The sequence below is a fragment of the Astyanax mexicanus genome, chromosome 16 (genome assembly GCF_023375975.1).
Source record: "Astyanax mexicanus isolate ESR-SI-001 chromosome 16, AstMex3_surface, whole genome shotgun sequence".
NCBI lineage: Eukaryota > Metazoa > Chordata > Actinopteri > Characiformes > Acestrorhamphidae > Astyanax > Astyanax mexicanus.
Window position 1 is genome coordinate 38,859,006 of NC_064423.1, and position 24,086 is coordinate 38,883,091.

Sequence of the window (24,086 nt, forward strand, 5' to 3'; positions counted from 1 at the left end):
ATGCTTTAGCATTGCCGAGTAGCATCACAGCGCTAACGCTCGGAGGAAAGCGCAGCCACTCGGTTCTGATACATCAGCTCACAGACGCAGCCTTGTGCTGATCCACATCACCCTAGGAGTGATGAGGGGAAAGAAGAGCGTCATCTACTGTACTGTACCCACCCAGAGAGAGAGCAAGGCCAGTTGTGCTCACTCAGGGCTACGGCAGCTGATGGCAAGTTGCATAACTAGGATTCAAACACAAATCTTTTTTTTTTTTTGTGCATCCACAAAATGGGAATTATTATTAATGTATAAAATATCAAGGGTGGCAAATTTGACTCAATACTGTTATGGTTAAACTTTGGCACTTATTCTGTAGTTTATAGACATGTAGTCTGAACCTTAGATGTATTTGCATAAAAGTGACAGAGCCCTAAAATGGCTCATTCTGTAAGTAACTAAAACTGGCAAGAATGGAGCTGACACTTAATTTAAGTTCATGTCTAGCCTGAATCATGGAGTCAATCCATACAGATTATGGATTATCTGAGATGGGAAAAATCATATATCAGGATATGGAATTTTTTATATCACAATAACGACATATATATAACATGATATACCACATTTAAGTAGGTTTTCGGTTATTCTTGAAAAATATGATAAAATAATATCATTGCTTACTTTTTTTCAAACTTTATTTCAAAGTGACATTAAACCCAACTTTCACAAATGAGAATTACTACCTTTTAGTGCAGCAATATATATGTATCAAATGAAAACAGATGTAAACAGATGAGGTAGAATTTGTCAGAATTATATAGGTATTTAAATTGAGTTATCAAAATAAACTCAATTAACATTTTTTAAAGTGTCCGTCAAATAACGTAAAGCAGTGTCATGTGGCAAAACAACACATTATGAAGCTTTTTTTCCGAAGATTTTTTTCTTTATTATTACTTATATAAACCAAGTTTATGCAAAGTGACCACGCCAATACATTTTCATCGTAGCCTACTTTATAGATTTGCATGAATAATTGATGAAATTACTGTAGAAACGATAGGAATAGACACTTTTCTATCATCCCCACAATATTGATCGTCATATCGCACAGCTCTAATCTGAGATATGTTATGCCACTAGTACTAGTAGTGTTTAGAAGCATTTTTATGAATGTATCTTTGAGACTTTCCTGACGTATTGTGAGATTTTTTGAGAGTTATGGTCTGTTTTGTACATGTTGGGTTTAGTCTCAGACCTGAAGAACTCGTGTTTGTTTGAATCACTCTTTGTTTGGACACTGTAACCATATCATGTTGGGTGATTGGTATGCAGTCTGACACACCCTGTGGTTTTTACCAAATCATGACAAATCTCAGCTCAGTCAGATTCACAGCGTTTTAATGGGGTTTGATAAGGTCATCGCAGAGGAGCTCCATCCATCTTCTGCTGTGCTTCCCTCCACCCAGCAGAAACTCCAGGCTTGTTCTGCTGTTGTGTGTTTGTGTATCGGCTGAGAGGAAGCCTTATCTCTCCGGCTCTGAGAGAGAAAGAGAGCTTTGAGAGTATCTCTGCACTCGCCGGGCGATTAATCAGAGATCGATCCTCAGCCACTGCTGCCTATTGATCTTTTCTCACTCCGGTGGTTAGCGTCTCGTCGCGGCGGACGGAGGTGCCGACACAATTAGATACTGAAGCATCTTCTCGGCCGACGTATCTCCCACAGCGCTCGTCTGGCCCCGAACGCCGGGGCATGTGCGCGTCTGAAGGTCTTGGCCGTTAACTTCAAAGCTGAGGAGTCATAAATAATAGCACTGTTTGCTGATAAGTCCTCGGAGAATGCCTGGAAGGATGAAATGCCAAGCACGAGTTCCTCCCTCAGCCGTACGGAAGCTTCCAGATGAACCCGATGAATAAATGAACGCTCTGCTGAGAGTTCGCCTGGCGTTTAGATCAGCGCGGGTATTTTCCTGCTCCTGCAGAAGATCTACCAGAACTGCATCAATTTAACTCAGACTGAACCACATCAAACATCTCGAATAAACCAAATAAACATAAAACGCTGCCAATGGATTCCCACTGACTGCCAATCCCAAAAAATAAAACATTAAACCAAATGTGAAATGTGAGCAATTTTAGCTTGGATTTTTCAAACAACCTCTTTCTTTCTTAGTATTAGTACATTTCCTGTTTCTTTAATTTAGCAAGTTTTTATTTAGTATTATAATGATAACAGTGACAGTAGGGGTGTGCCAGATCGTATCGTATCGTATGCAATAATATTACCAACATTTTTTATTATGGTGAGCGATATCATACCCATCAGGGTACTACTACTTTTTAAATTATATATATATATATATATATATATATATAAATCACTCTATTCTCAGTTCCCATTATATATCTACTAGAGACTATTAGAGATTATATTTGTCCAATATAATTTATTTTACTTTAATAATCCTGAATATATGGAGATATTAGGAGAATAGGAGAAGTGCATTATTAGGATCACTACTGCATTCTGGATCATTCTGGATTCTGTTACAAATCTGATGAAATTCTTGTTGTTGTTTTTTTTTTTAATATCTCATCATATCATATATCATATCGTATGCAGTAATACAATGTAATTTTCATTTTGTTGCAGTAGTGTGTTCTTTAAATATATATATTTTTTAATTCAGTGTTTTGTCATATCGCCAAGAGTATCATTTTCTTGAAAATACCATGAAATATCGTGATATTATTTTAGGGCCATATCGCTCACCCCTAAGTGACAGTTTGTTACGGTTGTCGAGGTCAGTTGAAGTTTTCCTCCTTTGTGTTTTTGTATTTCTACTTGGGTCTCGACTGCTTCTATGAACAGTTTGGTGTCAGGAATCATTTGAGCTTCGATGAGCCGTTTGGATGCTCCTTCCTTATTGTGACGTCACAATTACAAGAAAAGCTGTATAGAACCACCCTGGCACCACCCCTCACCTGTCAACCCTGACCAGAGCCCCACCCACTAGATTAGTTGAAGAATTTAGAACAGCATTTCAGTCATTTTGGCTGAGATCCTCATACAGTATACAGCAGGATTAGCCAGCAGACTTCTTTTGAGGAAGGGATCTATACCTACTGTCTGTGGCAAGTCAGCAGATGAGGGAGATGTGAATGCTTTTTTTTCTGCCGCAGTCAGGGCCCATGCTATGATTAGGGCCCATTGATTGGCCACGTTTTTTTTTTTTTTTTAATAATTCATTTTCACCCAACCACTCCGCCCTGCCTCACCTAGCTTTGTGCTTGGGTGATGCTGTCTGATGCTATTTTAACAGCGCGGGCACAAGGCGTGAAAAGAGACTGCTGACGGGGTGTAAGATAGAAAAAATGGTCACTGAAGTAAAAGTTTGTCTAGTTGTCTAGTGTCTTAGAGTTTAGATCCCATGCCCAAGCCCAACCTCAACACGGGGTCAAGAAAGCGTTCTGTGATGTAGGTGTCTGTTTTTTTATTTTATATAAAGCTATGGCCTATGGTCATTATCACAATATGGCAAAGTAACAAATTAAACTGTGTTTTTAAAAAAGTTGCACAAGTTAGAATGTTATAGCCCTGTGTGTGTTTTCACACTAAGCCATTATGCTTAAAATAAAAGAAATGACATTGTTCAGAAAGTGTTTTGTATTCTTAAACATTGTTTATTATATTAGAGTAGAGAAAAACATGTTATGATGTTATTATTCTTGGTCTATTTGGGTTTAATGATTGTGCAGTGCATAGCCGTATTGCTGATTTCTTTGTGTGTGTGTGTTTTTGCACTTATGCTATAAGCTCAATATAAAAAAAGTTAGCTTGTTTAGAAAGTATTTTCTATTCTTAACTAATGTTAAATTATATTAGATTAGAGGAAAGTCATTCAGACATCATTCTTGTAGCGTAATTTACTGATGTTTAGGCCTGTCTAAATAATGCCTAAAAAGGTCTATGCTTCTTCAGTGTGGCAATGTTAGTTAACATCATTCTGTTAGTTAACAGATTCCGCTCATTCAAACAGCCTGAAAATGTTTTAAAAACATTTCTAATGCGTTTCTAACGCTTTACTTGTATTGTATTGGTTTGGCCTCTGTACGACTCTTTTATACGAGAACTGCAGTCATTTACTGATGGCTGTTTGTAACAGAAAGTGCATCACTAATGTAGTGGCTGCACTTGAAGGACTTGAGCAGCGGAGGCCGGCAGCAGAGCTGAGCAGCGTTCCCCTGAGAATTCCTGCTTCTAAAGGAAGCCGTGTGTCCTGAGCCGTCACATTATGTAGCTACTTAGCATTCAGCTCACCTCAGGCCAGACGCTATTGGCCGCCTGCTCAGTAATTCAGGACAATGGCAGGAACGGACAATGCAATCCTCGCAGGAGCTTTCAGCCTCTATCAGTGTATTTATTATTATTATTATTATGGATTTCGATAATGGAATACAAGTCCTGCTGACTGATATCTGAAACACTTCTGAAATCGAATATGAAATGCATAGAGAAATTGAATTTAATATTCATGGCGCCCAACTGAGAGCTGTTTGAGTTTAATAAGCTCGGTGGCTAATCATCAAAGAGAGAGGTGGTTCAGGTGATGGTGTATTTGAGACGTGGAGAGGAGCGTTCAGTAGGGGGTGAAAAAAGCCTTTTTTCATGGAGGATGAGGGTGGAGCTTCTTTAATGGGTCAGTAAATGAATGTATGCATGCATTTATGCACCCCTTTCAAGATACCCAAGAATGCTTTACAGCAGTAAATCACTATATACACATACAATATTTTCACATAGTGCTGGACAATATGGCAAAAATTATATTGCAACATATTTCTTAATTTCGGTCGATACAATATAAATTCAAAATCGATATATAAACACATTAAAGGCCTTAGAAAAACTGCTAAGAATCCCTGCAATACAAATCTGTACCTACTACTGTCTGAAAACTACCGTCTTTAACTCATCTGCTGACTTGCTAAGGACAGTAGGTACAGATCCCTCCCTCAGAAGAAGTCTGCTGGCTAATCCTAATTGCTGTGTACTGTCTGGGGTCTCAACCAAATTGACCGAAATGTTGTTCAAAATTCTTCAACTCATCTGGTAGGTGAGGCTCTGGTGGGTCTTTAAAGCCTCCTCTCACAAAAATTATATAACACTTTAAAAATAAAAATGGTCGAAATATATCAATGCTCACTTTTATTTGCGTATAGCAAAATAAAAACATGATATATCTGTCAAACATAAACCTATAACCTATATACATATTACCAATATAAATAACTTTACAATACAACGGAGGCAGAGCTTCTTATTCTTTTGTAAATAAATTGAACAGATTAAAACTGTATTGTATATAAAAAATATTGTATTTTTTTTATGGGTTATGGGTGTTCAATATTATATCGTATGCAATATTAAAATGCATTTTTCATTTTGTTGCAGTAGAGTATTCTTGAAATATATATTTTTAATATATATAATTCAATGTTTTATCATATCGCCAAGAGTATCGTTATTGCAAAAATACCATGAAATATTGTGATATTATTTTTGGGGAATATCACCCACTCCTACTATCACAAGACTTAAATTCTCTATGATAGTTTACAGAATCTGTAGAACTGAAGAGGATAAAATACTCATAAATAAAAATAAAAAAAAACAGGATTAATGTCAGTTTCACAGAATTTCACAACCAATATTCTTTACCACAGATTTATTAACCCCATTTATCTGATTATAGCGCCACCATGTGGAGTAACAAAGCCTTTCAGTAACTTTAGTAATTAATTGAGGGGCGACTCTTAGGGAGTTTAGAGTACCTTTTTTTAATTAAAAATATCAATATCAATACCATGTATCGATAATTTATCACTAAATAAATCATTACAATATATCACAGTATCAATGCTTTGTCCCATCCTTACCAATAAGCAGCCTCACACTTAATCATTGAATTCAGGTGTTCAGTTTCTTTAATCGCTATTTCCACAAACGTTTGGTGACTGCATGAGAGCCAGTTTCATCATAATGTTTTTTCTCATCATGTCCTGATGAGTGCCAGTTTCATCATAATGCTTTTTCTCATCATGTCCTGATGAGTGCCAGTTTTATCAAAATGTTTTCGATTGTCTTTTCGACTGCATATGAGGATGCTTTTAAAGTTCTTAATTATTTTCTTTATATAGATAAATAGTTTTTGCCTTAGTATAAATAAAAAATTTAAGTAACTAACTCTTGGTGAGTTCAGCACAGCTGTTAACTAAAAGCATTAATTTCAGGTGACCCTACATCATAAAGCTGACTGAGAAAATCCAGCAGAGATGTACAAAACTGATCATCTAGTGCCAGGTTTACACTACACAATGTTTTATTATTATTATTTTTTTTGGTTTGTCAATCTCCGACCATTCGCAGACACAAGTGAGTCTTCTATGAATGGGAGGAATTGAGATAAAAGCTGAAATTTTATTAATATAATAAAAAATAATAATTAACTAGTTGTTTTCAGTATTTATTTAATTTTAAAAGGTAGAATACTTTTTTACTTAAATTTACTACAAAAGCAAAGAAAGCCTGTCTGTATATTTTGTTCTATCTACAGAAAACAGGTTTTACACTGTAAAGCACTAGCATAACTGCTGCTGTGAGCTGATTGGTTGGAGAGGTGATGACAGCACAATGACTGACGACTCAAAAAGTCATGTAGTGTGAACCTGGCAGAAGAAAGAGGTGCTACTTTGAGGAATGTTAAATATAAAACATATTCTGGTTTGTTTAACACTTTTTTGTAGACTAAATAATTTCATATATTTTTCTTCATGGTTTGAATGAGTTAAGTATTAATCTACAGTGTAGGACATGTATATACATATATTAAAAAACAAACTTTGGTGGGTACTGTGTATACCCCAAGGTGTCAAAGTCTTGGAACAATAGATAGTATTGTGTTTTTTGGTCTGTGGTTTGTTCACATGGATAGTTTTAGCCAATGTTCTCAGCCTAACTCACAAGATAACACCTCACAAGGTGTTCCCAAGACCAGTCCACTGAGGTAACACTTCAGTGCTCAGGAAGGTGTTGAGCACAGGCAGTAATATAAATTCAGACTGTGCTGTACGGTACGTGTAAAGCCGTGCCAGGGCTTGAGCACAGTCTTTGATGTTCACTAATTCAGCGGAGTAACTGGAGAGCGTAGAATTCCTCTGTAATCAGACACATGCTCCCACAGCTCCCAGTACACTCCGAGCTCGGGCTCGGCTTATATAAGAAAATGAAAGCATGACATCTGGATCATACAACTCAGAGGAATGTAAAAACAGTGGAGATGCTCAGAGGGTCATATAGTATGGGCCTTTATTTTAGCGATATATAGGTTAGCTATCAACCGTGCATTCTGTAGCTTGATTAAGGGTGTGTAAATGTGTCTTTGCTATCATAATGACGGGAAAAGTACAAGTTACACGGTTTAAAACGCACGAAAGGCATGTACTAAATCTAATATATATAATCATGGGTGTGGTTAATTATTGGCGTAACATAAAATAAACCAATCAGTGTGTCACTTTCTCATTATTCCCTTTAAGGGAAGCCAGGTGAGCTCCGACTTTGGCGGATTGCTATTTTAACGGCACAACTACCTGCACGTGTCCAACAATTGCTTCTCAGCAGAGGAAACTGACCTGGTCGTTCACGCTGTAAAGTAGCACCAGCAGCTGCTATCCTGTTGTGACTGTGTTACTGTTGATGTCTGTCTAGGTTTTATTCAGTCAGTGGTGCACCTATTTTTCTGTTTTCTGTTGCCAAGATAGAGATAACAATAAACCAGAAATTTACTTGAACACACCCCATTTCCAGACCACCATGCCCATTAATGTATGTAATGATATATTCACATGCACTATTGTTATTTAAATGATGCAGGTGGAAAATGTGAACATAGACTCTTAGCAGGGTGTAAGATATATATTTTTTACTACTCACAACACCATAGCAACCACCACGGATACCATAACATCACTTTGGCAACCACCTAGCAACCACCACAGACAATAGCAGCCACCTAGCAGCCACTTAGAAACAACATAGCAACCAACATGGGTATCATAGTAACACCTTAGGAACCACTTAGCAACACCATAGCAACCAGCCGTGAATCAGCACGTAAATAATTACGTAAATAAATTGCTCTTTGAATTTTTTATGCATGTTAAATATATAGTATATTTTGTTCATGTATGAAATACTGTAAAATATAAAGAGCAGGGATCCTCCTGCCAGGACAACTCAGAAATACTACTGCGTTCTATTTAAAAGACAAAATTAGGGACCACTTTTTTAAAAGTCAAATTATTAATGGTTTTGGAGTCAATTATCCAATGTGTCATGTGTATTAAAGATACAATTTAAGGTAAAATAAAAAAATATATATTTGGCTGATATAACCTGTTTCTGGTAAATATATCATAGAAAATGTGCTTGCAGTTACGATATATTATAAAAGGCTATTACGCTGACATGCCAAAAGTCATGGAACCCAATAATATGACCAATTTGCCTGCTTCTATCACTTTAATACCCCCGATACACTTTGTATTCCAAGACGTTCAGCAGATCTCACCAATTAAGGAAATGGAACTTGCACAGATGTCTTGACGATTTATATTTTTCCATCGCTCTGAAATACTTTAAATAAGTGTTTACATGGAAGATGACACTCCTGATGAAGAAGCTCCTCTGTGTTGTCTCTCGGGGAATGCTATCATTTGAGTTATTTGCTGCTTCTTGAAGGATGGGGACCATCCATAGAGACTTTTTTAGAAAGAGCTGTGAGAAACACTTCAGTACACTGTCGGACTCTGGCTGTTTGAGAATGGGACTTTTTTTTTTTTAACTTTGTTCCATCATTAACAATTTACTTTGATGTTTATCTTGTCTGTCTATCTATCGAAATACAGTTTATCCCACATTGTAAAATCTAATTGCTCTAATTATTGAGTTAATTAAGTTATTAACACAACATCAAACTAACTCAAAAAGTGCATAGTTAGAATAAACACTCAGCTCATTTAAATAAGATCGACTTTTTTGGTTTACTTTTAGTTAAGGTGGATTGATTCAGTTGAGTTGTAGTGATTGAAGTGATTGAATCTTAATGAGAAATACACCTTTGCCATTGGCTCCTAGAACCATCTATTTGCATAGCATAGCTGGATGTGTCATTCCCCCAAATCTACAGGGGTTGGACAATGAAACTGAAACACCTGGTTTTAAAGCACAATAATTGATTGTGGTGACGGACAGTTCTGGTGGAAACAGGAGAGTTCTTGTGCACATTGAATTCTGCATGATTTGATCAGTCGTGGTTTTATGTTTCTTGGATACAATCCGGGTTAGCACCCGAACATCCCTTTCAGACAGCTTCCTCTTACAGCGTCCACAGTTAATCCTGTTGGATGTGGTCGGTCCTTCTTGGTGGTATGCTGACATTACCCTGGATACCGTGGCTCTTGATGCATCACAAAGACTTGCTGTCTTGGTCACAGATGCTCCAGCATGACGTGCACCAACAATTTGTCCTCTTTTGAACTCTGGTATGTCACCCATAATGTTGTGTGCATTGCAATATTTAGAGCAGAACTGTGCTCTTACCCTGCTAATTGAAAGTTCACACTCTGCTCTTACTGGTGCAATGTGCAATTAATGAAGATTGAACACCAGGCTGCTCCAATTTAGCCATGAAGCCTCCCACACTAAAATGACAGGTGTTTCCGATTCATTGTCCAACACCTGTACCTTTCCGTATGTGCTTAGTTATAATATACAGTATACTGTATTTCTTCAGTGTAAAGTGTGAAAGCCACAGTAAAGCCACTCTGCTGAAGTACAGCGTTATACAGGAGTTTCATTTTAGTTCTCCAGCACTGCTGGAGCAGCACTAGCATTACCCACTAACCATACTAAGAGCTAGCTCTTTCACCGATCTGAGGTGAGTATATCGGCCAGTAACCCCAGCAAGCACTGCTGGAGCAGTATTAGCATTAGTCACTAAGTACACTAAGCGTTAGCTCTTTTGCTGTCCAGAGGTGAATAATATAGGACTGCAGCCTGCACTTTTATTGTGTTAAAACAAGCTTTGTGGGACGAACCGCTAGCTAATATCACACTGACTTACCTGACCACTCAGGGTTCCTCAGTGTATCGCTGTCGGGTGGCATTTACTAGTGTGAACCATGGCTAGCCTTAGTGGAAATCTGGAAATCTTAGCTAACTGTAAATAAACGGAGGCACTTTACTCATGCAAACACTCCAAAAAAAAATAGTTTTTAGGAGTGAGATCTAAAGATTTAAAGAATTACAGTTTTGTTTACTTAACTTAGCTTAGTTTTAGAATTAGAAGGTAAACATGGCGACACCCCTGTTCCTTACTAGTATCTCACTATAATCTCATTATAATCTAATCATTATAAACTTAGCTAAAATGACAATTAAAAGCCCAAGACTGTATATTGGATTTAAGGTGATTTAAAAGTGATTTTAAGCTTCTGTATACCAAACGTTCTCAGGATACTGTGATATTGGTTGATTTCTTTGGAAAACTGGCTCCTGATTGGCTGAAGCCTTGCAGCAGAGTTTGCTGTGACCTCTCGAGTAAAGCAGAGCGTTTTTCTGCTTCATAAGATTCCTCTCATGCATGAAACTGTCGTTTTTTGGACCCTGGTTTCTGACCTGTGTTCTTAGCTCTGTCTCTGGAGTGAAATCAGGCTGCTGGGGATTGGTTGGGAGGGTCATTTGGAGGCCTGAAGCCTCTCTGGAGCAGAATTACGCAAAAGCAGGAAAACAGAGGAGCTTAAAAAGCAGATTCAACAAAGGCTGTTAAGCTATTTATGGCAGAAAAGCTACTAATAGACTTCCTGTGTTATTATGATGAGGTTTACAGATGTTGGATAATGGAAATAATATATATACTGGATATAATTTCATGAAATGTTTGGGAAAAACAGTGACAGACAATTATTTCTGGAGTTTCAGTCATACTTGGAGGAGTTTGTGTTGTTGAATGTGTCTGAATGAGAGACGGGTGTGTTTTCGCCGCAGACACACTACAATTTGTGTTTCAGATCACCTTCTGAAGTGCTTTAATTGATCGAATTTGTATCTGTTTAAATTCGTCTCAGACCAGCTCCTGAATTGGTTTGAGTGATTTGTAGGGGTGTGACGAGACACTAATATCACGAGACGAGACGAGACACGATACTGGGTTCACGAGAACGAGACGAGACGAGATTTAAAAATAAAATTTTAAAGAAAACCTCAAAAATGAAAAATGGCTTGAAAACTAGAGTATTATTTGATAAAATAAAATAACGCAAACTTAACAGACTTCACAGACCGCTAATACTCCGTTTGCAGACACCACAAACAGAACATCCTCCTGCTGTGTTGCCAGATCCCGCCTAAAAAGTGCCACGAGATCTCGTCACACCCCTAGTAATTTGGATTTGTATTTGTTTTAAAGATGTAATTCCATCACATTTATAATGTTATATATTCTTTCAGCTAAACTAACGGTACTAAACTCTTACCTCAGATTTCAGTTTAACCATGTTGAAGCCCCAGAGTCTATATACGCTCTATATCATAAAATTCGCCACAAAGGGCGCCCACTTTGACCGGTGTTCTGTCGAGTTGTGCTGCCTATGGGTGTGCGATACGGCTCTAAAATAATATCACGATATTTCATGGTATTTTCACGATAACGATACTTTTGGCGATATGACAATTATTATTTCAATTATTTAGAATGTTATTATTGCATGCAATATGATATGGCTAACTGAGATATTAAAAAAAAAAAATGATCAGATTTGTAACAGAAGTCAATGATCCAGAATGTCATGATACTAATAATAATAATGCACTCCAAATATCTCCATATATCCAGGATTAAAGTAAAATAAATGATACTGTACAGATATAATCTGTCTCGAGTAGATATATATGGGGAATTAGAACAGTGTGATTTTTTCTTTTGCTAAAAAGGGCAAAAAAGTAGTACTCTCGTGTAATAGTTAGGTAATTAGGGGTGGGTAATATGGCACGAAATTTCAGGGTATAATATTGTTCACGATATTAAAATTTTTTGGCAATATTATCACATACGATACGATATGGCACACCCTAGTGCTGCATTGTCAAACCGTGCTTCCCTAGTGTATATTTAAAGTTTTGGTAAAACGTGGAATCCACCGGAGATCCGATTTAAACCTATAGTTACTTAAACAAGATAGCTAACGCTAACTAGCTCTGTAAACAGAAGCTGTAATCAGAGTAAACTGATTACAAGAGCTGTTCACTCCTCCTAAGCTATAGCTCCTAATGCTGTAGCCCTAACGTCTCTCTGATCAACTCGTATTCCTGAGGATTTTCTTTTACTTTACTAGCTACTGCCGACAATAGAGGTTGAGAAACAGTTGTATGTGCATCATCGTGTACAGCAGAAGGAGATCTTTAAATGCATCTCAGACCACCTTCTAAAGTAGTTTTGAGTGATTGCATTTGTATCTGTTGTAAATTTGTCTCAGACCATTTTTATAGAACGTAGGCTTCTACCTTGCTCTGTACATCACTTTACCTCACTCTGCCTCACTCTCTTGCTCTGCCTCACTCTACCTCCAGTCTAATTCTGTTGCACATTATCACAGTCTCAAGTGTTTAATAATTTGAGTTTGCTGTTATTCACAATGTTATCGCAGCTCTTTAACAGAAGATGTGTTGTGTATTGTGAAATAGAGCTGCACGATGCACCGAACATTCGATGCTTGTTCAATACTACGTCGTCAAAAACGATTCGGTTCTTTAGCGTTCAATGCTTTCAATGCTGTAGCTCTATAGCCCAGTTACTAGCTTCAAATGAGTCAAATTAGTAGGCGTGATTTGATTCACTTTATAAGAAAACCGATTCACACCGCTGCGGCAGGATTAAGGTTAACAACCTGGTATTTTAAGCAAATTAATCAAATCGCTAATACTAATTTGACTCAGTTGAGTGACGCACGCGCACGCAAGCCAGCAGCGATAGAGCAGAGCAGTAGTGCGCGTATAATGGCAATGGACAACCCAACCAACACCACAAACCCAGTTTACAAACAGTGTTACAAACATCTCCAGTATTGTAGAGGAGCAAACACAAGTGTGAACTGGAGATGTTCACGCTTTTGTGCGTTTCCATCGCGAATTCGATGTCAGGAACGTAGCCTGCTTGATCTTTGTAGTGAGCGTAGGCTTATTTTTTCAGAAAATATGATAAATCTGTAGCTTAATACGTCTGCATTGACCAAGTGCCTGTAAATACAGTTGAGAAGTAGCGTTTTAATATCAAGAATCGTGATACTTCAGTTGGTATCGGTACAGAAGTTAAAATTCTAATAGCAATAACTATAAATATGCTGTGTATCATACGGATCTTTTGTAAATGTAGGTGTGTGTCAGTGGTTGGACATTGTAATGAATAACACTTTCACACTGCACATTAGGGATGTGCCATATCATATTGTACGCGATAATATCGCCAACATTTTTGAATATCGTGAACGATATTATACCCTTAAATATTGTGCCATATCACCCACCCCTAATTATCACAGGGTACTACTTTTTTTACTGTTCTCATTTTCCATTATAATGTATATCAACTAGAGACAGATTATATCTGTACAGTATCATTTATTTTACTTTAATCCTGGATATATGGAGATATATGGAGTGCATTATTATTATTAGCATCATGACTGATCATTCTGGATCATTGACTTCTGTTACAAATCTGATCAAATTCTTGTATTTTTTTAATATCTCAGTTAGGGGTGTGACATAAATCGTATGCAATAATAAAATAAAATTTTCATTTTGTTGCAATAGTGTATTCTTGAAAAAACAAATCATCAATTTATATCGCCAAGAGTATCGTTATCATAAAAATACCATGAAATATCGTGATGTTATTTTAGGGCCATATCGCCCACCCCTACTGCACATGGTGGATCAGAGTTTTGAGGTATAATTGTATTGTTTCACAATTTCTTTTTTTCTTTTTTTTTAAGTAAATGCTAATACACTGTAAGTGGAGGAACATTTTCTGCAGTCAGTAGTAATAAATTGCAGATATATTGCATTTTTATTATTGCAAAAATGAATCTTTTTTTTTTTTAATCCCTGAGGAAGAGATTGTGAGCGTGAGTAATGTGATCGTATTGTAGAGTTGAGTCTCTACAGATTCCCACTGCTAATGCTAATGCTAATGCTAATGTAGCTGATATAACTGCTGCCCTGTGAATTAAATGGGCTGGAGTCTATCAGAATGAACTCAGTGCCCTTAGAGGTGATGGACATGCACCCAAACACACACCCACTTTCATACACACACACACTTTTACACACACTCTCACACACACACACATATATAACTGCTGGATTACGGAACTCAGCACGGTTCCCCAGAGCTCCTTTCTGTCCTGCCTTTCGCAACACCTGACAGAAGTGAGCAGGAAATGACTTTTGGAAAAGCTGCCAGGAGTGATGATTAAATTACGTCCGAGTCTTTCTGCACGCGGACTCACAATTATTCACAGCTATCTCCTGTTGGGGTCCGTGAAATCATCCAGCTGCTTAGAGCTATTTTTTGCACGGATCTGAATCTGCAGGCCCTCGGTGTGTAGAGTGAAACTGGAGGAGTCGAGCTGACATTATGGCCGCGTTCCAGTAGAGCTGAGTACTGACCAGAACTACCACTATTTGATAATCATGATTTTTAACGTTAGAGCAATAAGAAATAATATAAAAAATAATATAAACATAATATCACAATATTCATACGATATAATATGGCACACTCCTAACTGAGATATAAAAAAATACAAGCATTTGATCAGATTTGTAACAGAAGTCAATGATCCAGAATGTCATGATACAAATAATACTAATAATGCACTCCAAATACAGGGGTTGGACAATGAAACTGAAACACCTGGTTTTAGAGCACAATAATTGATTGTGGTGACGGACAGTTCTGGTGGAGACAGGAGAGTTGAGGTGCACATTGAATTCTGCATGATTTGATCAGCCGTGGTTTTATGTTTCTTGGATACAATCCGGGTTAGCACCCGAACATCCCTTTCAGACAGCTTCCTCTTACAGCGTCCACAGTTAATCCTGTTGGATGTGGTTGGTCTTTCTTGGTGGTATGCTGACATTACCCTGGATACCGTGGCTCTTGATACATCACAAAGACTTGCTGTCTTGGTCACAGATGCTGCAGCAAGACGATTGGTGCACCAACAATTTGTCCTCTTTTGAACTCTGGTATGTCCCCCATAATGTTGTGTGCATTGCAATATTTTAAGCAAAACTGAAAATTGGCCACCAGGCTGCTCCAATTTAGCCATGAAACCTCCCATACTAAAATGACAGGTGTTTCAGTTTCATTGTCCAACCCCTGTATCTCCATATGTCCAGGATTAAAGTAAAATAAATGATACTGGACAGATATAATCTGTCTCTAGTAGATATATAATGGGAAATGAGAACAGTGTGAATTTTTCTTTTCTAAAAATAAATAAGTATCAATCAACCTTTATTTTCACTCGGGAAGAAACATTAAAGGGTGACCCTCATTTACAATGTTGCCGAGCTTTTATTACATCAAAGGGATTGAACACATTTAATGATAATTTAGAAATAAGAAGAAATAAAATAGTAAAACAAATAAATAAATAAAAATAAATAAAAGTACACATTTTAAATCAACATTTAATAAAAATATATATGTAAAACAGAAATTTCTAAAATACCATAAAAAAATTGACATAAAAATAAAAAATGTATAAAATATAAAATAAGTAAGTAGATAAAAGTAAAAGTAAAGTAAAATATTAAAAATGATAAGTGATTAAATGAGTAATAGAACTAAGAACAAGAATAAAAAAATACAGAACATTAAAATGAAATAAAAAATAAAAGTAATAATAAATAAACAAAAAAAATGAATAAATAAATAATAATAAAAAAGTACACATTTAAAATCAACATTTAATAAAAACATATATGTAAAACAGAAAATTCTAAAATACCATAAAAAACAAATTTGACATAAAAATAAAAAATGTATAAAATATAAAATAAGTAAGTAGATAAAAGTAAAAGTAAAGTAAAATATTAAAATGATAAGTGATTAAATGAGTAATAGAACTAAGAACAAGAGTGAAAATACAACACATTAAAATGAAATAAAAAATAAAAGTAATAATAAATAAACAAAAAAAAAAGAATAAATAAATAAAAAATATATAAATAATATAAGAAAAAAGATAAACTAATAAAAAAGTTATTTAAAACAGTCACAGGCTTTCTGATGGTGATTAGAAACTAAAAGTCTATTGTAATGTATTATCGTCAAATATGTATATTTTAATTGAAACATATATACACTCTTTAAACTCCCTAACAATCCCCCGCAATTACTCCACATGGTGACGTTATAATTAAATAAATAGGGTAAGCACAAATAAATCCATAATTTCTGGTATTTGATTATTTAGGAGTATTTTATCCTCTTCAGGAACACAGATGCTGTGAAATATCATAGAGAATTCAAGTCTTGTAAGATATATATTTAATATCACTGAATTACAGTAAGGTAATAAGTATTATATTATGATATATCCTGTAATTCGAGCCGAGACACTGGTGGTCCCGTGGGTCGCCCTCTTTGGCAGCAGGTTTATTAATATTACCTGCTGCAGGTAAATCAGTGGACCAGCAGTGCTGTAATGAGCATCCCCCCCATTAACCTAAATCCCCCCTAATGACCTGTAATTATCCAGAGTGCACTGTCAGCTGGGGACATCTATTCACAGGAGGTCCACCTAGCCATTATCTTATTAATGTAAATGGCCCCCATGCAGGAAATGCATTAAACAAATGCTCATTTATTACAGCTGAAAGGCTGCCGGCTCCACAAAGCAAGATAAATACGCAGAAAAGAGGAAAATTAACATTCATTCTTCGGCCGAATCTGAGAATCAGGTGCCATTACCTCAGCACAGAGCTTCTTCAGGCTTACTTGGTACTTTTTGGTACTTTTTCAGACCAATTGGTACTTTTGGCAGTGTGCCAAGTCCTGCTGGAAAATGAGACTGATTTTTGGGTTTTCATTGGCTGTAAACTATAGTCATCAACAATAAAAGAAATAAACACTTAAAATAGATCAGTCTGTGTTTAATACATCTATATAATATATGAGTTTCACATTTTGAACTGAATTACTGAAAATCATTGAATATCTTTTCAATGATAGTCTATTTTTTTGAGATGCACTAGTATATATACTGTCAAATTTCCCTAGGAACTAGAGAATCGATTCTAAATATTAAACTTGTATCATATTTATTATTCACATCTGCATCTGCTGTGGGAGAAGATCTGAGGACTAAAGATTAGTTTATAGACTCCACACACTGCAGGAACATCTGGGAGGATCACTGTTTGCCAACAGTCTGAAATCAGGAATGTTTTTGTGATTGTCTGGAAGAGTAAATTTACTATAAATAAAATATGATCATAAATCCGATTCCAGGTTATGTTCAGTCGGAGAGAGAGAAAGAGAGAGAGCTTAGTCAGAAACTTCACTCCTTCATTTCTTTGGTTTTACTATGAGTGAATGAGCTACTGAGCTCTGAGTTTCCCCTTCTGAAGTCCCCAATGCTCCACCAGCCGCTTGCGTTCAGTAAATTTATAAAATTACTATAAAATTGCCTCCCTTATCCTGTAGTGTGAACCAGACATAAGTATGTTAAAAAGGTAAAATAAGTATGTATCAGAGGACTCCAGATTTTAAAACGTATCTTAGTCATTCTTCGTATGGTTAATTGTAATTGGTGGATTTGGTGATTTCCACTGGAGCAGTATAGTATCCCTATAGGTTTATTACTCCGTAAGAGAAGCGTGTAAAGCTGTGGGCGGGTCGTTAGCCGGGTTTACGGGATCACATGGCCGGGCTATAACGTGCAGCATGTGGTCGAGGGGGTGGGAGGACATGTTTATTTAGTCTGCTGAGTTCTGCTCCTGGTGAGAACAGGACCCAATGTGCTCCAGCAGCCTGATGGTGTTTTTCAGAGCTCCACACTCCTACTCACGTCCTTCTCCAACGCTGCTCCATATTTCACTGCATAAACAACTCGTCATGTTCCGATGTGCAGCTTCACAGTCCGGCTGCTTTATTTACGAGTTTCTACTCCGTACGATCATGCCATGCTTTTATTACCAGCCCTGTTGGTGATGTAGTTACTAGGGCTGCATAATATATCATTAAAGCATCGCCATGGCGATGTGTGCATGCGCAATAATAGTCACATCGCAGGACGTGCAACGCCAATTAAGACAATTAAATCAAACACAGAAGTAGATACACAGTGCTGTCTCTGTGTCTGTGTGAGTGACAGGCTGCTGCTGCCTGAGAAGTGCGAGGGTGAGTGGGAACGTGCTTGTAAACGTGAGCTCATGTTGAAAGCTGTGCACCTCAGTCCAGCACAGTTTTGTGGTGCAGATATTTATTTCCAGTTACAGCTGAATTCACGCTTTTAATCCCAGAAAAGCAAACGCTCTTATTTACCTTTTAAAAAGCCATTTAAATGCTGATTAAAGGCTGATTACTGTTTTGAGAGCTCGGCGCTGACTCTTGAGCTCTTGATGGGTCCGGATGTGAGACAGCGTACGGATGGGGGCGGGGCTAGTGACGTCATGAGCCCTGCATTGTTTAATATCGCGATATATATCGTTGAAAAAAAGGGCACTTGCAATGTAAATTTTTCCCGATATCGTGCAGCACTAGTTGTTACGCACAATGCAAGCAAAATACAGAAACCATCTAAAATTTTGTTCAAAGAAACTGTTGCAAAAATACTTGCCCCCAGAAGAAGAAAGTGTTGAAATGCAATTAATGATTAAACATTTAGGGCCTTACTTTATCATCCTATCGTGCAGCTTGATTTAGGGCGTGTCGCTGTGTCTTCACTATCGTAACAACAGGAAAAGTACACCTTGTGCAGCTAAAAACACGCAAGAGGCATGTACTAATTCTCTTAATTGGTCATGGGTGTGTTTTGGGCGTAACATGAAATAAACCAATCAGTGAGCCAGTTGCCATTCCCTTTAAGAGCTAGGAGACCTCAGCTCTGCTGGAAAGAGCGAGTGATGGGTGGGTGTAGTGTGGATCTACCATCTTTGCTTAAAAAATCTTAGGGCTCTATCGTAAACCCTGCGCAAGGAGCTTCATGATGCTAATTGCTAATTTACACCCCACCAACAGTGTACTTTCACACTATCTGTCTGCGTTGTTTAAATAGCAATGGTGTTTGTGAATATATCTACACTGATGGGTGTGATGGTCTGGAAATGAGACCAGTGTGTTCAGGTACATTTCTGGTGTATTGCTGTCTTGGCAATGGAAAACACAGGCTGACTGACTAAATACAACCTAGATAGAAGTACACTCCCACTTGTTACACACACATGGACATGCAGCCGTGCACAAACCCAACTTTTACATCAGCAATGAACAGAATGAACAAGCAGGTCAGTTTCCTCTGCTGGAGGAAAGCGTTGGACACGTCCAGGTAGCTGCACCGCTGCAATAGCAATCCGCCAAAGTCAGAGTTCAGCTGACTTTTAAAGGTAATCATAAGCAAGTGACACACTGACTGGTTTTAATACATATTACTCCATAAATTAACCATACCCATGATTAATAAAAAAATAGTACATGCATTTTGCACATTATGAGCTGTGCAAAGTGTACTTTTCCTGTTGTTGCGATAGCAAAGACACATTGACTAAATTAAATTGACGGCTCGACTAGAGATTGCAAAATAGGACGCTAAATGTTGGAGTCGAATTTAGTGTGAATTATTTTGTCTTTTCTGCATTTTTTGACAATTATTTTTGTTTATCAAATATTTAGAATCCATGAATCCATAGTAACAAATTTCATTTTTCTTTGTTACTGTCCACCACTGGTTCCGCAAGATATTGGTAATTTGATCAGTTCATTTTATCTCTGACAGTAAATGAATGCTGAAGCTGTCGGGGACCCGAACTGGTTTAATGCTCTGATATTATATCTTTTATTCGCGCTGGTTTGAACACAGTGCGTCTGTTTCTGATGCAAATGGCTGCGTTTTTTTGAGGGAGGAAGTCAGTAAATGATCTCATTCATTTTAATTAAGTTAAGAGCACAAAGCTCTCGCTCATCACCAGCAGATACTGAGACCCATCCCCACTTCTTCTGATAGTGAGTGAGTGTGTCTCTCAGCGTCTCCTACAATGATGACCCTCTAACTGTCTCTCTCTCTGTGTGTGTGTGTGTGTGTGTGTGTGTGTCCTCAGGGGCAAGGAGAGGCTTCTGCGAGAGGCACAGCCATGGAGGGGGACTGCCTCAGCTGTATTAAATACCTCATGTTCATCTTCAACTTCTTCATATTTGTGAGTATCTTTCATTTCTTTAACTCTGATTTAATATAAAGAGATTCATGTTGTTTAGGTTCATGTTTATCTGCTTCAAGGAGTTTCTTTGATTTAACCAAATTAAAAACCTCTGGAATATAATCAAGAGGAAGATGGATGATCACAAACCATCAAACCACCAAAATGAACTGCTTGAATTTTTGCACCAGGAGTAAAGCAGCATAAAGTTATCCAAAAGCAGTGTGTAAGACTGGTGGAGGAGAACATGATGCAAAGATGTATAATTGAAAACTCATTAAAAATCAGAGTTATTCCACCAAATATTGTTTTCTGAACTCTTAAAACTATGAATATGAACTTTTTGTTTTCTTTGCATTATTTGAGGTCTGAAAGATCTGCATCTTTTTTATTATTTTAGCCTTTTCGCATTTTCTGCAAATAAATGCTCTAAATGAGAATATTTTTATTCAGAATTTGGGAGAAATGTTGTCTGTAGTTTATAGAATTAAACAACAATGTTCATTTTACTCAAACATAAACCTATAAATAGCAAAATCAGAGAAACTGAAGAGCTGTTTATATTAATGTATAATTTGTATTTACAGTACTGTATATGGCAGTACTGGGCTTATTCTCTGTTCAGAAAAAAACTGCTCTATAGTGTAATAATGTCATGCTGATAGGTTGTCATGATTTTATCATGATTCTTTTAGACAATATGTGTATCATCCCAGTCTTTTGACTAAAATGTATTATAGTTTTAGTTACATTTTAGTTATTGTTAGTTTTAGTTTAATTGGTAGTTTAATTTACGTCATGGTTAATTTTTAAGTCTTTATTTATTGCTTACTTAAGTAAGTATTAAAACATTAATGCTAACATTAAAATATTTTAAAGCGGGCTCCGAATGGTCCAGCAGTCTAAAGCGCTGCCACTATAATCAGGAGATCGCTGGTTCGAATCCTGTTCCTGCAGCTTGCCATCAGTTTCCAGAGCCCCGAGAGAGCACAATTGGTCTTGCTCTCTCTGCGTGGGTACAATATATGATGCTCTTATCCCCCTCATCACTCCTGATGATGTATCAGAATCGAGTTGCCGCGCTTTCCTCCGAGCGCTAGCGCTGTGATGCTACTCAGAGTCTGACTTCCCATGTGTCGGAGGAGGCGTGTGCTTGTTTTCACCCACCTTATGGTGGAGTAGGGGAGTCTTAATGAGTGGGTTGCGAAATTGGCCTTGTCATACAATTATACAGGTCTAGGGTGTTCTCAAGCTGCCCCCTGATGTAACATTGAAGGATTATTTTAAATGCTGCTACTCTAATTTTTAGGGGTGTCATGATTTCGATATTTAATCGAAATCGATCTAAATGATGTCATGGTCTCGATCATCGAAGTCAAAAAGAGAATCGATGATCCGTCCCTCTAAACTACGCAAATGGCGCAGCACACTGTAGCCGACCTTTCTCCACAGAAAAACTTGAAAATATAAAAATAACTGTTGTTTTGTCTAGTCTTAAATATGTTATTATTTTTGGTACCTTAAGGAGCATCTTTCTCTCAGATAAAGTTAATAATATATCTTTATTAAAGAAAAAAACTTCTCATTCTCAGGGACTGAGTCTTATTTTTCATGTTTAACTGTTATAGTAGGATAGAGTTCAGTTTGTTAAGGCTCTAATTGTTCTATTATTTTGTACACGGCTGTTCCTGTATTTTGTTTATTATTTATTTTGTTATGTTGCACATTGCTGTTTTAATAGTGCACACTGCTGCTACCAAAAAAAGCCACTAGATGGCATTATATATATATCTTAATTAAATTATTTAAAATTGGCCATTAGTGCCTAATGTGGTGTATTACAGATCACTTGTATCACTTTGCATCACTTATATCAAGCCCACCTTTTGAAATAAGATATTGTAAATTGGATGAATCAAACCAATGACTGACCATAGACTAATCTAAAACTGCCATAGGCCTCTCTGCTGTAAAAAAAAAAGGAAAATCGAATCGAATCGTGACTCTAAAATCAGAAATAAAATTGAATCAAGGATTTAGAGAATCATGACACCCCTAGTAATTTTAAATACTTTTATCGTGTTTGTGTTTCTGGTGGGTTTGTTGGCGAGCCGTGTGGTACAGCAGATCAGCTGATGATTCAGAGAGCTGCTGGTGGGTCGTGTTTGGACGTGTTGATCACCTCCTGTTTTCTGAAGCTTGTTTACTGTTTAATAGAAGCTCTCCGGGCTGTGTGAGGCCAGCAGGTCCTGTTTTCCCCAAACCATATGTGGTTAAAGGGTCCGTAAACCCCCAGAACCCTCCACCGTGCCGCCTTCAATAAACCCACAGCCATGTTGTGAGGAAGCGCATTCCTTATATACCAAAGAATGTTGGTTTAGCTTCAGAAACTCACTGATCTCTCTCTCTCACTCTTTCACACTGTTCAGAGGGAGAATGGAGATAGCAGGGTTCTGCGCTGCTGTTTTGCCGCTTCTTTAATTCTGTGTAAAAACCTCGGGGTCATGTGCTCTGTAGGATATGCTCTGTGTTTATCTATAAATACTCGATGCAGAGAGCAGTAGATCCCCTTATTAACTATAACAAGGGTTTTATTGTGTGTGAGGGGTGGAGTGATTCACATTCCATTCCTTATATGATATGATAAGGCAGAGTTAAGCATATATATATATATGTATATATATATATATATATATATATATATATATATATATATATACATATATATATATGGAAAACAAATTAGACCACTTCAGTTTCTGAATCAGTTTCTCTGATTTTGCTATTTATAGGTTTATGTTTGAATGAAATGAACATTGTTGTTTTATTCTATAAACTACAGACAACATTTCTCCCAAATTCCAAGTTCATATTCCTAATTCCTAGTTTCAATAGTTCAGAAATCAATATTTGGTGGAATAACCCTGGTTTTTAATCCCAGTTTTTTTCATGCATCTTTGCATCACGTTCTCCTCCACCAGTCTTACACACTGCTTTTGGATAACTTTATGCTGCTTTACTCCTGGTGCAAAAATTCAAGCAGTTCAGTTTGGTGGTTTGATGGTTTGTGATCATCCATCTTCCTCTTGATTATATTCCAGAGGATTTTAATTTGGTAAAATTACAGAAAGAATTTGAATATCATTGAAAAGTTACTTTATTTTAGTAATTCAGTTCAAAATGTGAGATTTAATATATTATATAGATGTATTAAACACAGAGTGATCTATTTTAAGCGTTTGTTTATTTTATTGTTGATAATTATGAAGCTTACAGCCAATGAAAACCCAAAAATCAGTGTCTCATTTTCCAGCAGGACCTGGCACACTGCCAAATGTACCAGTTGGTCTTATATAATATTCTAATTTCGGACAATTGACACTGATTTTTGGGTTTTCGTTGGCTGTAAGAAATAATCATAAATATATATATATATATATATATAAATATATATATATATATTGTGGCGTGAGGAGGCGGGGGAGTTGTGGGTCCGCCCCACGCCAGAGCGCAAAGCCATGCCTGTCTCAGCTGGCCCGCATGAGGGCTGATT

The 24,086-nt window shown here is 37.0% G+C and overlaps 1 protein-coding gene and 1 long non-coding RNA gene across 3 annotated transcripts in view; both read left to right on the plus strand.

The window, feature by feature from the left end:
* The window catches only part of tspan18a (tetraspanin 18a), an 82,099-nt gene that overhangs the window by 48,439 nt on the left and 9,574 nt on the right, over positions 1-24,086 (plus strand). For both annotated transcript variants that reach the window (XM_022670096.2, XM_022670097.2), the window contains exon 3: positions 20,438-20,533. In XM_022670096.2, coding sequence (XP_022525817.1) covers positions 20,438-20,533 — 96 coding nt within the window. The remainder of the gene's footprint in view (positions 1-20,437; positions 20,534-24,086) is intronic.
* The window catches only part of LOC125782188 (uncharacterized), a 114,220-nt gene that overhangs the window by 13,315 nt on the left and 76,819 nt on the right, over positions 1-24,086 (plus strand). The gene's annotated exons all lie outside the window — the stretch shown is intronic.